This window comes from Colius striatus, chromosome 1 (assembly GCF_028858725.1).
Source record: "Colius striatus isolate bColStr4 chromosome 1, bColStr4.1.hap1, whole genome shotgun sequence".
Classification (NCBI taxonomy): domain Eukaryota; kingdom Metazoa; phylum Chordata; class Aves; order Coliiformes; family Coliidae; genus Colius; species Colius striatus.
The window spans coordinates 54399536-54413918 of NC_084759.1; the positions used below are offsets into that span (position 1 = coordinate 54399536).

Here is a 14383-nt window from a genome sequence, read left to right on the forward strand (position 1 = left end):
TACAAGATAATATAGTTGAAAGGAATTAGATTTAAAGAAGAAAAAGTAAGATTCTCATGAACTAATGTAAGTATCTGTCTTAGCCAGTGTTAACTGTAGGTTATACTTACAAAACCACAAGCATTTCGTAGAATCACAGAATGATAGGAGTTGGAAGGGACCTTTAGAAATCATTTTGGCCAACCCCACTGCTAATCAAAGCTGGAAAACATCCCTGTGCAAGTGAATCTAGTAGATCTAGGAGAGAAGTACAACTTGCCATGTTCTTGGCATTAGATGCAGCTTTGGATCTTGTCCTCCTGACCACCAGTGTTGAAGAGCGAGGAATTATGTGCTTGTGTGGCTGTTTCAAACCCAGGCAAAGCAGTGATCATAGTCATGCCTTTCAAGAGGCGTGCATCCTGTTTGGAGATACACTTGACAAAGCTCAGCAAGACAGGACTGAACAAAAATAATCCCTGCTGGAGAACAAGACTGTCTTTCCTTTGATGGCCAGCAGCCAGATTCATGAGGTCACTTCCAGTCAAATGCAATATGAGGCAGGGCCATGCCAGCAAGGAATCTCATGCCACCAGTGAAGCGGATCTACTAAGCTGTGTTTGAGATGAAGTCTTACCTCTCACACAAGAAATATGAAGTTACTATAAACCACTAAATTCTGTTGGTTATTGTAGTGGAGTACCATAGAGAATTTAGCCAGGCTCTGCCAAAACCCTGCTACGTTCCTCCTTACTGGTGCTCTGATACCAGGAAGTGCAATGAAAACATCTCTCAGCTTGCTGCCTGGTACCTGTGCAGGAAATTCCTGTTCCTTTTCTCCAGGAACTCCTGTGTCTGTTGCGTTTCCTATCAGCCAGTCTAAATGTTTTGGTGACATACAGGATTTTCAAGATATGGTGCTGAGAAAATGTCACTGCACCCAATAAGCCATAGATATTTCCTTAGATTTGCTGTTTTGACAATTGTCTCTGTATATTAAATGTGAAAGGTAACACTTGGCCTTATTAGTATGCAAACAGGTTCTTTTCAATATCTGTTTTCATGAACTTTGTGGATAGTGAAAGTTAAAGGTGAGCTAAGATATTTGGTGAAATCTGGTGTAGGCCTTACTTGGCTTGGATGATAAGTATGCATCTATTTGTCCAGTTAATATATGTAGTGTTTCCATTTCCCCTTTTCAGGCGTATTGAGAGGCACAAGTTTTGGAAACTCTTTGCCTAATTAGTTATCTAAACTTGTACTTGCTTAGATTTCAGGTGTCTAAAAGCCCACCCTTCTTAAAATGATTTTTGAAATCATTAGCAAATCAGTGTGTTACCCTTGGCTTAGACAGATGATTTCTCTTCTTGTGGCCTCTGGATCACAGGTGCTTCTCCCTGCTGATTTTCCAATGAACTTGAGCACTCCCTTTGTGGGAGAGATGTGGTTTGTTGGGCACCTGAATCCTTAGGAGGATGCATGTGGCATAACACAGAAAGATGTTTCCAAGTTTTAAGACTGCAATAAAATGATGTAGTAGGCTCTATAATATACAGTAGATGAATATTATAGCAGCAATTATCCTTAAGAAGGGACCTAAAGCTGAAAAATTTTCTTACAAAGAATCTAAACATGTGTAAGAGCATGGAAGAAAAGCTATACAGAAATAATGGAGTTTTTTGTTTTATTGGAGTTTAAAAGCCACCTTCTTCGTGTACCTTCTCTTTAGGCTACATGGTGCTTGCTGATGGTAATATATGGTAACCACTCAGCAGAAAAGTTGTAGCATACAATGGTGGTTACAACAAAGTGCAAGAGACTTGAGAAGTTAGAATAAGGAAACTAAAATCAAATGTGTGTTTAAACTAAATACCTGGAGATTACTTGTTTCACTCAGAACTTCTAAGAATAGAGATTTGGGTCTCATTCCTTTGTTGTCAGGTATTCTTTAAGCTAAAGTTGAAAAGATTCGGGTTTCTTGTAACTGGTGCTGCTACAGAATGATGCAGGAAAAGGTATAATACTGCATGTGGACTGTGATGATATATCATTATTTTTTCAATTTGCTTGAAGGGTTCTGTGGATAAAATACTCTAAAACGTATTAATTGTAAAATTACTTGTATTACTTGTTTAGCTAGATCTTTTGTCTGTAATTGGCCTTCAATTAACGTTTGATGAGAATGAGATGAAAGAAAGTGATTACATTTTGCCCTTAAAAAGAATGCTTCAGCTATTACTGTTGCTATTCTCCTGCCAACCCACTTTCTCATCTGCTTTTCATCCTGTTTGAGCTAATTCTGCAGCAAGTGCTGGCTGTATTCAAGAGCCTCCTATAACTTTATCAGTGTACGCAGTGTGTCAAGGCAAATCTAGAAAGAATGTAAAGTGTATTTTCTCCTTATGTGCCATTTGACAGAAAAATATATTTAGGGGTTTTTTTCTCTTTTTTCCTCAAATACGCTCTCCAGCTGTGTCTATAGATTAATGATATTTTATATCCTTCATGACCAGCCTATGAGGCAAGCACTTCTGGTTAAAATGGGAGAAGCGTGAAATCTCTGTTAAAAATTTTTCTTCTGTCTGTTTCTTTTTTAGAATCCCTATTGCTAAATCAAAGAGAAGTAGCTGGGACCTCTCTGTGCGTCTCGGAGATGGAATTTACCCAGTTTCAGTTTCAAAAGATGGCTCATCATTTTCTGTAAGTTCTGCTCGTTTTCTAAGAAATTGATGAACTGAGTCAATGTATATTATCCTTGGCACCTACTAAAATGTCTGTTTATTCAATGAACAAACACAGGTGTTTCTTTTGTCTTTAGCAGGCATTGCTGTGAATTGCAAAATGGGACTTTCTATGTTAATTAAATAGTGCTAATGTAAAAAGATTTTTCTCTGCTCTTGCCTGTGGAATACTTTTGTATCCACTTGTCTTCTAAATCAGTTTTCTAATTAATGAACCTATTTAGTGTCTAGTTTATAAGTAAGGTCTTATGCTTCATTGTAGACATACAAGAGAAGTGCAATGTCAACATGAATGATATTAGCTTTAGTGATTAAAAAAGCAAATCAAAGAACCAAACAAGTTGAATGTACCATCGTACTGGAATAGAATTACTCAACACCTCAGTAGTAAAACTGTATGTGGTTGTAGTAAAATGCTAGTGTTTCAAGGTGTGCCTAGGTCGCTTCAGATGAATGTGTATAAACTATCGTGTTAACAAATATTCCAAGTTAATTACTGAAGTGATACATGTTGTCAGAATGAAAGGCAGACAGATCATGACAGTAGAAGAATGGTAACCCTGTACGCCAGAATGAAGCCAAGACACAGATTGACTGGAGTATTGAGGGGCAGATTTATAGACAGAAGTACTTTTTAAGTCTGTTAATGGTAATTCCACAACGAAACAGATATTTTTATTTTTTAATAGACAGTTGGCTTGCATAGTATCTGTGAACTCTTGGTCAAAAGTTTTAAAAAGATCTAAATAAGTCAGTTTTACTTAAAATCATTGAAAAGCAAGACTATGAGGAATCCCAGAAGTCTTCTACTTTACCTCTGACAGCTATTTACTCTTCTTGCACGTGTTCATTGAAGAAACTTCTGCAATATCTGCTCTATTGTGTTTTTCATAGTCATCGTTGTAGTCATAGTCCATGACCATGGGATTTCTTTGAAAGAGGACATTTACATTAGTGTTTTATATGATGAAGACAGTATTGTGTCAGTGTTTCACTTTTGCTTTGCCCTGCTGAAATTTCAATGTAAAAGATGTGATTATAAGTTTAAACTGGACATCTTTTTTGAGGTGGCTATTTTCACTTATGGGTGGTAGTGAAAAACTAGCTTTTTAAAAAGGTTTTGTTGACCTTGTTGTGGCAAGAAGATACTTAATTGGTCTGAGCAACTGAGTTGTGAACTGCACTATATTCCTCCAGGAAGGACGAACTCTGAGAAAGCTTGCTGAACATGTAATGCTAGTTTTTCTGGTTTATTATTTTAACGTACAGAAAATCATTCTGACCTATACCACGGTCCAAAACTGTCTCTCAGTTTAAATGGGACTGCTAAACAGTTCTGATGTCTTGCAGCAATATGAGCAAGTATACATTTAGTATAAGCCCAATTTAACAAGGCATATATGAAGTCTGGTTTCTAGTACTTTGGTTTGTTATTCAAACATCAACAAATAAATGCAGAGGTTCCTGTTCATGTCCTTGTGTCCCTGCAGTATGCTACTGCTGTTATCTTCCACAGCTAACTAAGGAGTTGGGAGCACCTTGGGGAGGTGAGCACTTGCCAGTGTCACAGAGGAACACATAAGCAACAGGGAGGAAGTAGGGGTGTCAGGTAGGGCAGGCTGCAGTGGCCTAAAGGTTGGGCCAGAGGAATTGGTGACAGAAGCTTTTGCATTCTGATTCTGCCCTAACCAAGCCTGTATACTTGAGGAGAGAGAATTTCAATTTATTTGTACCTGGAAAATTCCTAACTGGTGAAATAAATCACACTAGGTGGATTTCACTGTGACCAGGAGTCTATCTCACTAAAACTTCAGATGTAGTGTATTAAAGTTAACCTTTAGACTGAGTTTGTAAAAAGCAGATACCTTTTGGAACACCAGAGTTGTTTAGAGTTACACTTATTTTTCATTGTTACTGGATAAATGGTAAAGGACGTTTTGTTCTTTATTGATAATTTTCTTTTTGCTGGGATTCTCCTGTGACTGTGCTGCAGACAAGAGAATATGGTAAATACAGCAGAGTTTAAAATCTTCTGAATTATTATTCAAAGCTTTACAATGGAAGAACAATTGCCTTAAAACTTCAAAGAAGAAAAGTCAAAGACTAGGAGTAAAAAAAAATCTTTTTTTTCTAAACAGGAGGTATAACATACCATCAGAAAAAAAAAAAAGGGAAATTCAAAACTTTCTTTATTTAGTTGCTGTCAGAAACATAAGCCTCACTTTTTGAACTTCTGCATTTACTTTTTGCTATTAAGTTGGTGTGACATGGGCTCCTGACTTTGGGGGAGGTGTTCTCTTGTGGCTTGCGACAAAGATAGCTGAATCCATGGCATAGTCAGATAGCCCAGTGGGAGGGCCACCTTCACATTCCCCTTCAGAAGTTTACCCCCGCTGCAAACTGTGCATTGCAGCAGCAATGTTCGCATCCTGATTTACTTTGTTTACCACTGGGACTCTTCCAACAGTGACTCCTTTCTCTTTTCCATAACTCCTCTCCTCTTGCCTGCCGAAACCTCACCACCTCACAGTGTGTAGGGCTTTGCTCTCTGTGCAGGGAGTGTGAGCAGCAGGCTTCTCCATGCTTCCTGCTGTTTGCAGGCAGATCATTCGTCAGCATCTTGGTCTGTGGGTCATCGGTGGTTTTTTTCCTTTATTGTGAGAATCTTAATGAAGCAGTGTTAACTGCTCTTTGCTGCTCTTTATTTTTCAGGGTTTTGGGTTTTGTAACCATCTGTTGGAAACCATTTTAATTGTAACAGAGGTCCTTGATGCAAACTAGCTTTGACTGCTTTAGAGGCCTTGCTTCCCCAAACTGAAGGACTTAAAAGATAAGTGGTCAAGCGTCAGCTATACTGTTTGCTTATAGCAGGTCAAATGAAAATATTGGTTTTCTTATCTCAAGTAGAGGTTAACAACTTTTGTGAATCCTAATTTGATATTGTCTCTTTTAAGATAGAAGTAACTCTGTGGTTAATGTGAAGGCAGCAACATATATGCTAAGCCTTAAGTTTATATGAAATTAGTGAACTCGAATTTTCAGTAGCAGGCTTTTGTTTCTGATGATACTCTATCAACATAAACAGTTTTTAATTTAAAAGATTCTAATGACTTGACTTGAGAATTAATGTTTAGCAGCACTGGTGAGATCTGATTGTGTACCAAGAACTCACCAAGTAAGTTAATGTAAATGTCACTTATTATTTTTTAATGTCATTTGAATTGGACAACGAAAGAATGGGTTTGTGTCTTTGGTAGAGGTATGGGGTAGAGATAGGATGGGTCATGTTGATTTTTGACTACACTTCTGCATTCAAAAAAGCAATGGATGAGTCCAAAGATTCAAATGATGAATACCAGCAGTAACTAATCTTGTCATATTTCCTTTTATTTGAAGCTTGTTGCTCTATGTGTAGTTGAGGATCTCATTGTAGCTGTATTTTATGCTATGAACTGCATTCTTGAAAACCTTTTAGTCATAATCCGTTTTCTGATTCCTTGCTATAGTATAGGAACCTTCTGTCTTGAGAATTCATTATTGCTAATTTGTGTGATTTCTCTACAAGCAGTTCTCATTCTTCTTCTTTTTTATGTTTGAAAACAGCCTTTCTGTTACAGTTCTTCATCTCTGTAGTAGATGCATACCTTCTCAGACCACTTAGCCTCATCTTCTCATCTATTCAGTTGACAAAGAATTCCCAGATGTTTTCAGTTATAAAGTAGCTTCTTATCATTGAAGTGGTGAATGAGAGTTGTTTATTTTTTAAAAAAAAGCATAAGGTGAAATAGTTCAGAAGCTACTTTGAGCAAGTAGAAATCTGATATATTTCCAGAGGGACCTGTATAGGTCAAATGCTGAATAAGAGAAGTGGAGAAAGCTTAGTGGGTTTTTTTTGTTGTTGTTTTTCAGATTGCTACTAGAATGGGCTACCATTTTCACAAAATATTGAATCAATTCCTAAATTCGTATTTAAGAAAAGATATTTCTTAGTACAGACATGAAGACTCTATGAAAAATTTGTGAAGCCCGTTCAGTCCAATTAGAAATCGATTAATGAATGCTTTTGTAATTTCTAGAAAAATCCCAATGTTTTCCCTCTTGTCTTTTTCATGAGAAGTAAAGAATGTATTAGATATCTGCAGGTGGAAAATTGACCTATGTACCTCTTAGTATTTGCAAGAGAAAATCTATTGTGTAGTACATAAATGAGAGCATAAAAATACAAATCTGAGGCATTACTATAATTGTTATTTGAACACATCCTGTATCACCAGCATGGCGTAGATAAGTAGTTATCTGTATGCTTTAATTTAGTTTGTAGATTCATGTATATCTAGTTATGATTAAGCTTTGACATCAAATTAAAATGTAATAAACATTTAATTAGAACTCTGCTGTAAATTCTCATGACTGAGGGGTAAATTGATTTTAAAATGACTTCAGGAAATATTTTGCTTTGTAAATTCTCTTTGCAGGGAAGAAAAAAAATGCTTAAGAAGAATTATCACCCCAAAACCAAACTAGATGCAACTGAAGTATGAAAAATATCAAGTGTAAAAAGGAATAGTATAATGTAAAATTAGAGCAACGATACAAAAAGTTGCTGTAAGCAAACTTAGTCCACTTGTAATTCCTTAAACACAAATGTGAACGGAGTAGGACTATAATTCGGTGCGTATTAAGTTCTGTCTTTCCAGTCATCCATGTAGAAGAATACATGGCCCAGACCTATCAGTATAAAATTAATAATCTTGTTAAGAGAATCAATAAAATACCAGAATTATTATTACTAGTTATTTAATGTTTCTGATATGCTTCACGCATGTAGTAGTATATAACTAATTGATCATAAAAAAAAAGATATATGAAGGTTGTATTAATAGGGATGTATTCCTGCAGGAATTAAAACAGTAAGAGAGGCAGACAGTAGATACACAAATTAATATATATTCTCTAGGAGCAATAAATGAATATTTTCTGGTTATTCTGGTTCTATATAGCTGAATGTTTTAAATCTATGGAAAAAAATATACTGATATTCCAGTGTCCTACATTAGTTTAAATGAAGGGAAAGAGCATGTGTAAGAGCACAAGTGGACGAGGCAGATCAATTAGATAATCCTTAAGCAGAAAACTTTTCCCACCTTTTTCTAAGCGGTTTGTTACTTGCAGAGTAACACACATTCTCTATTGCTGTACGTGTGCTGTTTTGCAAACAAAACCTCTTCATTTCCAAGTTCTATAAGTTGTCTGCCCATAGAATATACTGTTCTACAAGTTGTATACATACTTTTACTCTTTTAATTCAGATTCAAATAAAGAGCATTTTCTGTTTAAGAGTTGGCTGTTTTGTAAGTCTTTTGTAAGTTTTGTTAGTGGTGTTTTAATGCACTAGGCTTAACCTAGCCCTATGGTGAGAACAGAACTCCTGATTTTCGCTCTTCCAAGGCACTGCTGCTATCACTGGGCTATAGTAGTGCTCCTACTTGACTTTGTGGCTTTATGGATCCTGCATTCTTTTCCATACAGTGGCAGATTTACTCAAAGGGCAGAGACTGTCCCATCCTGTCCTGATGGAGTGGGGACAGTGAGGCAGGCACTGTGAACTTAAAGCTTTCAGTCTGAGGAGAGCATTGATCCCTGTGTTCTGACTCTATGGGCAAGTGCTTTAATTGCTACATTTCTATGGCTGCTGACATTGTGATGAAAGTGGCCTTGGCCTCGGTATCTTATTTCGAACTCAGTGTTTCTGGTATGCATTTCCACTCTACTGTCTTGAGTCGCTCAGAAGATTTAGATGCTGGGACATATTGAACGAATTAGAGGTAAAAATGCTTGGGTAAATACTAAGTATACTCATATAATATTTGTATGTATTTATATTAAGTGTGCTTGTGTATTAAGCAAAAAGACCAGCAGAGTGCATCTGGTTTACCTGTTTGGTTTTTTTAAATACCATGTTAGTGCTAGCAGTAAGTCTGTGTGATGGACTGAAACAATAGGACCATGTTTGCTTTATAAAGAGAGATTGTTGGTGTGGGTTTGTAGATCTTAAATCAGCTTATTCATACATATATTCCATAAATATATAGAGAAAGTACTCACAAGGTTTAGAAATGTCATGAATAGTAACAAATCATTTGTGTAGTTGTAAATAAACTCTCCTCTCTATGTCAGGGCAGTGTAATAGCCAGGTTATAGTAGTTTTTGGAAATTGTAATTCTACCACAAAATGCACAGTAACATATGGTCTGGTGCTGGTATGTAGCCTACAAGAAATATTTAAACAGAAAATGAAATTAAAGGTCTGAAATGCTAAAATGTTAAATATTTAAAATCGAGCATAGTAAGTTTTTCTTGTGTTAGGATCAGACTTCTTTTCATTGTTTTACAGAGCAGCTTTTAGAGAAAGAGCTAGGTTTATACAATGATTAATTCTAAATTACCTAATGAAGAGTTTTACCCTACACGGGTGGCTTTGTAGGATGAATCCCTGTGGTATGAAAATGGATGCTGTGTTCTGCCATGGGTCGGGATCCAGGGATTCTAGGAGTTCCAGTGAACAATAAACTGAAACAGAAATAACATATCTGTAATGATACAGAGCAGTGACGTAGTATTTTCTTAGTTCAGAAAGTCTTGTTGCTGGCATAGCATTGTTTAATGTGGTCTTTTGGTGTAAGGCTGAGGACTCCCAGGGTCATGAGTGTAGTCTTCAGTTCATTTGTGGGCCATGCATACTTCAGATCCTGCACCACAATATTCGTATCATTATTGTCTGTTTTCCAGAAACAAAGCTTACACAACTATCACTTGGATGCTTTTCTTTTCCATTGAGTTTACATCCAACAAAACTGGAAAGGAAAAAAACCAACCAGCTCCTCCTTGCCCTCAAACTCCTCCAACTTCCCAACTCCTTTCCCCAAATTTTGTAGAATGGATTAAAAAATGTTGTGAGCTCCTCCTGCTGGTTCAGCAGCAGCAATAGTTACATCTAAAACCATGTTAATGCAATGTTAAGAGCCTGGCTTATTACCAGAAAAGCCATAGTTAACTCTGCAGCTCCTGGATGATGTTTCATCTTTTATTCTTTTCTATGAGCAAATCTCAGCACATTTAAGATTTGACATGATACTCTACTTTGGGATCTCTTGATGCTTTGGGACAGAGGGGAACTATAAGGTCATTGCTGCTTTGAATTGCTTTCTTAGCTCTAAATTTCTTTGCTGCTTTCTTACTCCTTTAATTTAATTTTTAAGTAAGCCAGACTATTAACATTACTTTAATGTAGCTTTTATGGCTTATGACAAATAATGCTCTTGTAGTGGATAGATGTGCGTCAGCTGTGACTAAATGTTTTGATGTAGCCTTCTCAAAAGATAGACTAGAAGAGCTTTCCTTTGAAATATGTGAAGCAGTTTTAGACACAGCTTCTCAGATGGATCTAATTAGTCTTTCATACAGACTGGATGTCCGTTTGTTGCAGCTGAATTCTCGTTTCATTCACCCATAACTAGAAACACCTCGCTTCAAACGTGTTTCTTCAAAGAAAGAAGGGTTTAGGGTTCCATGTTTTACTGCTTTTTGATGTTGGTTTCCCTTTAACTGAGAAGACCTTATGTTTATACAACTGTTATTATTAAGAAAACATAGCTTTGTTCAGGAGAGTTCATTCGGTATTGGTGTTGGCTATTGGTAGAAGTCAGAGATCTGTGGAATAGATCTTGCTATACGAGACTAGTGGGACAGCTGTATGTCTGGCTATTAAGCTCGTTGTAAGGAAGATTTGAATGTAAGCAGGATGTTCTCATAAAAACCAGTGAACCTGGGTTGTGAGAGGATGAAAATTAAGAATAGAGTTACAAATGATCAGGTTCATCAATAGATAGCAGTTCTATTTATTACTTATATACAGTAGTCACCAAAGAGACGTTGTACTCTGTACTGTCCCCCATTTGAGATTTACTTGCATATCAATTTAGTACAGTACAAAGAAACCTGTGCTGACTAACTTTGTTTGGACAGTGCTGCATCAGTGCAGCTGTATTGTTACTTGTTGAGCTAACTTGTTTAGAGCTGGCATGTACAATTCCACGTAGCACTGCATTGTGCCATATTGTGTCACGTCTGAAACAAAGAGGTACTGGCTGGTCTTACCAGGGCAGTCTCTCGGATCCCCGTCACTTGGCCACATCAGTAACTCCAGCAAACTTATGAGTCTGCAAGGAAACTCTCCCCACTCATTTCCATTATTTGCCTCTGGACCTGCCATGCAGTCACTGGCATACGTGTTGGCCAGCCCAGCTGCTGGATGACAACCAAATTATCTGTGTCTGTCCAGGGGCTGAATGAGGGCACTCATTTTGCTCTCTGAGCAACTTCTCATTCTTATAAAACTTAAAGAGATTTTAATATGTTTAGTTAATACTGACCAGTCATCAAGGTCAGAAGTCGAGTGTGAGGTGAGGATTTTAGAAGAGAGACTCAAATATAAACAGTGCATTTTCTTAACCTCTTTTTCCTTTCAAGATCAGGCTAGAGGTACTGGTCTTGAAAGGGTTAAGACAGAGAGCAAGGTTGTTCTAAACGCAGGAGGAGGGAGATTATTTTAAATTATTAAAAATGAATTGCACGATTGTCAGTGGCTCATATGGAGAATAAAAAAGGAACCTGATTTAAATAGTTATAATCTACTGCCAATAGTTTATTTAATTTTCCAGAGAAAATCTACAGATCTTGAAGACATAATATAAATTGAAATCAACTGGAAACCAAAATAGACCTATAGCTCCATAATTCTAGAAGTATTTCAGGTAATATCTATTGACCAGTCTTTATATCAAAGGTTATTGTTGCAGTTCCAAAATCACTTAGATTTAAGGAATGCCAGATGTCAGGTGTGCATTTTGCAAGAGTATTAGCTATGTGACTGAATGCAGAATCCCTTCACTGTTCAATGTTTTATATAGGCCAGCCCTAGCTCTTTCAGTAGTTTGTGTAGTGATGGGGACTGCTGTCTATAGACCTTTGTTTCATTTGGTTTGGAGATCTGAAGAGGGGGAACGTACTAGAGGAGGGCAGGAAGAGAAGGGTTGGTCTGGTGGGTAAGGGGGGGAGGGTACTGTGTGCTGACTTCTATCCCTGCCTCTGACAGAGTCTTTCAGAGGTGCTAGCCAAATCTTTGAAGCCATGCTTCCTAAACACAGTCAGTTCTGTAGGGTCTTCATGCTCTGGCCTTCAAGCTTTGTGTTAGCATCAGTCATGGAAATGTTGAGCACTTAGAGCTGCTGGGGAGATCACTGTGATCAGACTATTTAAAGGTACAAAGCAAAGTATTCTGCAGTATCAGGTTTCATGTTCACCACCTATTTAGTAGGCTCTTTCAAAACTAATCTGTTTATGCCTCACCTCTTAGTAGATGGTGTAAGGTGATGGGAATACAGTCAACATTAAACAGATATTTCTCTGATGTGAAAGTGAAATTCTACGTGCTAAGGGAGACATGAGAAGTATGATGAAGAAAACAATGAAGGAAACTACTTATATCTATGTACTTAAGGTTTGAGTAGCATGCAGTAAGCCTACCTGAACAATTTGGAGACCAATTTCATTCACGAGTATTGTTCAATAATGTGTCTGCAATATTTGAATCTGTTCAAAGTATGTGTGCAAAGGAGATTAAACCAGGTAGTGCTTCATATCTCCGTGTTTGAGAGATTCACAATCACATGAAGTTGTGTCTGAATCTAGCAGCGCTCTGTGTGCGCATGTGAGAGCAAGAACTTACTATGTTCTTATGCAATAGTTTGTTAGCTGGATTGGGTTACATTCAGGTCATTGTATGGACCTCTGCAGTGAGCTGAGAGTATAATTGCTGGTAAAATCCATTTTCTATGCAGCACAGTAATAACAATGAACAGTAAGGGTCAGGAATTTAGCATTGTATTCCAGACTCCATTTCTAAAGGTTGGTCAAGCACCCAAAGGTGGTGACTTCTTCATGTTTGCTTCTTTTTTTCTTACTGCTACTAATGTGCTGTTTTCCAAGTCCTGCCTCTTCCCAGCTTGTCTTTGTTCTGTTTTCATTCATCCAGTCCTAGTTTCCACCCTTTGGTCTTCTTGCCTGGTCCATGCTCATTGTCTTGTCCATCTGAGCCTCTCCTTTAGACTTCCACATCATTTGGCAATCAGTCTTAGTTCTGTTCTACAAGACCCTCTCCTATGTAGCTGTGCCCTGATCAACAGGCCTTCAGGCTTTCATCCATGCATTGGTCCTCATTTTAATTTTCTTTTCGCAGGGCCTCAGCATAGTTTTTACTTTCTTCTACCTTCTTATTTGTCTGGCTAGTCCTTTTTCTAAGACCACTGTCTCACCCCTTAGATAGTTCCCTTTTTTCCTTCATCCTGTGCTTCTAGCCCCTTCTTCCTTACACAGTTTCATGTGTTTCTGTTACCATTTCCTTCTCTGGTTTTAAGTCATTTTGCCGAGTCCCCCACACCTTACTTGTTCCTCCAGCTTTTTCTCTCCATCTTTGCTGCACCTCCTTCACTAACACTTCCAGTCTTTGTTTCGGTCTGCTGTCTCTAGTCACAGGCCCTTCAGTCTTAAATTTTTGTTGCTGGTGAGGTTTTTTTTTTTTGTTTATACTTCTTCTTCCGTTGGTGCTCAGCTCTAGTAGGGTAAGCACTGAAACCACAGAGCTGACAGTGTTATTAGGTTTATCCTTGACCTAGTATTCTGCAATCCAGAACTGCAGGGGAAGGAAGCCATGTTCAGCCCTGGGCTGGTATGTGATTAATATAAGGAAATGTCTTCTAGAAATGTAGCTGTGAAGTGTGATGGTCTGCAGATATAGACAGGGATTCATGTTTTTAAAATGCAGGGAACTTGTCCAAAATTACACAGTTTGCAGAAGGATGATAGAGGTGCATTCCAACAGTTTCACTTCCCAGGCAGATGTTCAGGCCTCATTTTGAAATCATGAAGGACATGTTGCATAGAAAAAGCAATGGGGTTTAGAAAAATGTTTTCTTGTTCTGTGTCAGAAATGACTGCATATTTCTCTCTGAAATTTCCCCTTTCTAACATCACTTCAAAATGCCTCTTCCGCCTAAATAGGTTTCATCTGAGTTGTAAGAAACTGAAGTTGTAAAACATCACAGTGTGATGGTGGGAGGAGTCTGCCAACTTTAGCACTGAGGCTCTTCCCTTCCCCCTCATGCTGTAGCTCCATGTCCCAGACCCATGCCTTTTGGCAGGCTATTCCTCTCCTCCTCCCGTGCTCCTTCTGTCTTCATTCCAACCTTGTCTTTCTGTTGTGGCTGCCCTCTTGTTTCCACCGTCTAACCCCTATCAGCTGTTTCCTTTATTGCCGTAATCGCTGTGTATTTTCTCACAGTGACCTCTTTGTCACTGTTGGAGCAGCCCAGCTGTTTGACAGTGACAGACTAGTTTGCATGCACAGCTTATCCTGTTTTAATATTTTCTCCTAGCTGATAGAGGAGGTGGGAAATAGTTTAATGAAGAGGATTTGTGGTTAAACTGGCATATTTATTTTGATGCTGGTGAGCTTTGCATGTTGTTAATTTATAACAAACATACTTTTGGGTAATTTAGCGTCTTTTGTATTCGTTTTGTCATCTAAATTCTCAAAGGAAAGCTAT

The 14383-nt window shown here is 37.8% G+C and overlaps 1 protein-coding gene across 3 annotated transcripts in view; it reads left to right on the forward strand.

Annotated features, from left to right (window-relative positions):
• Window positions 1-14383, forward strand: part of PCCA (propionyl-CoA carboxylase subunit alpha) — a 283334-nt gene that overhangs the window by 172424 nt on the left and 96527 nt on the right. For all 3 annotated transcript variants that reach the window (XM_061996271.1, XM_061996282.1, XM_061996292.1), the window contains one exon: window positions 2577-2679. In XM_061996271.1, the coding sequence (XP_061852255.1) occupies window positions 2577-2679 (103 nt within the window). The remainder of the gene's footprint in view (window positions 1-2576; window positions 2680-14383) is intronic.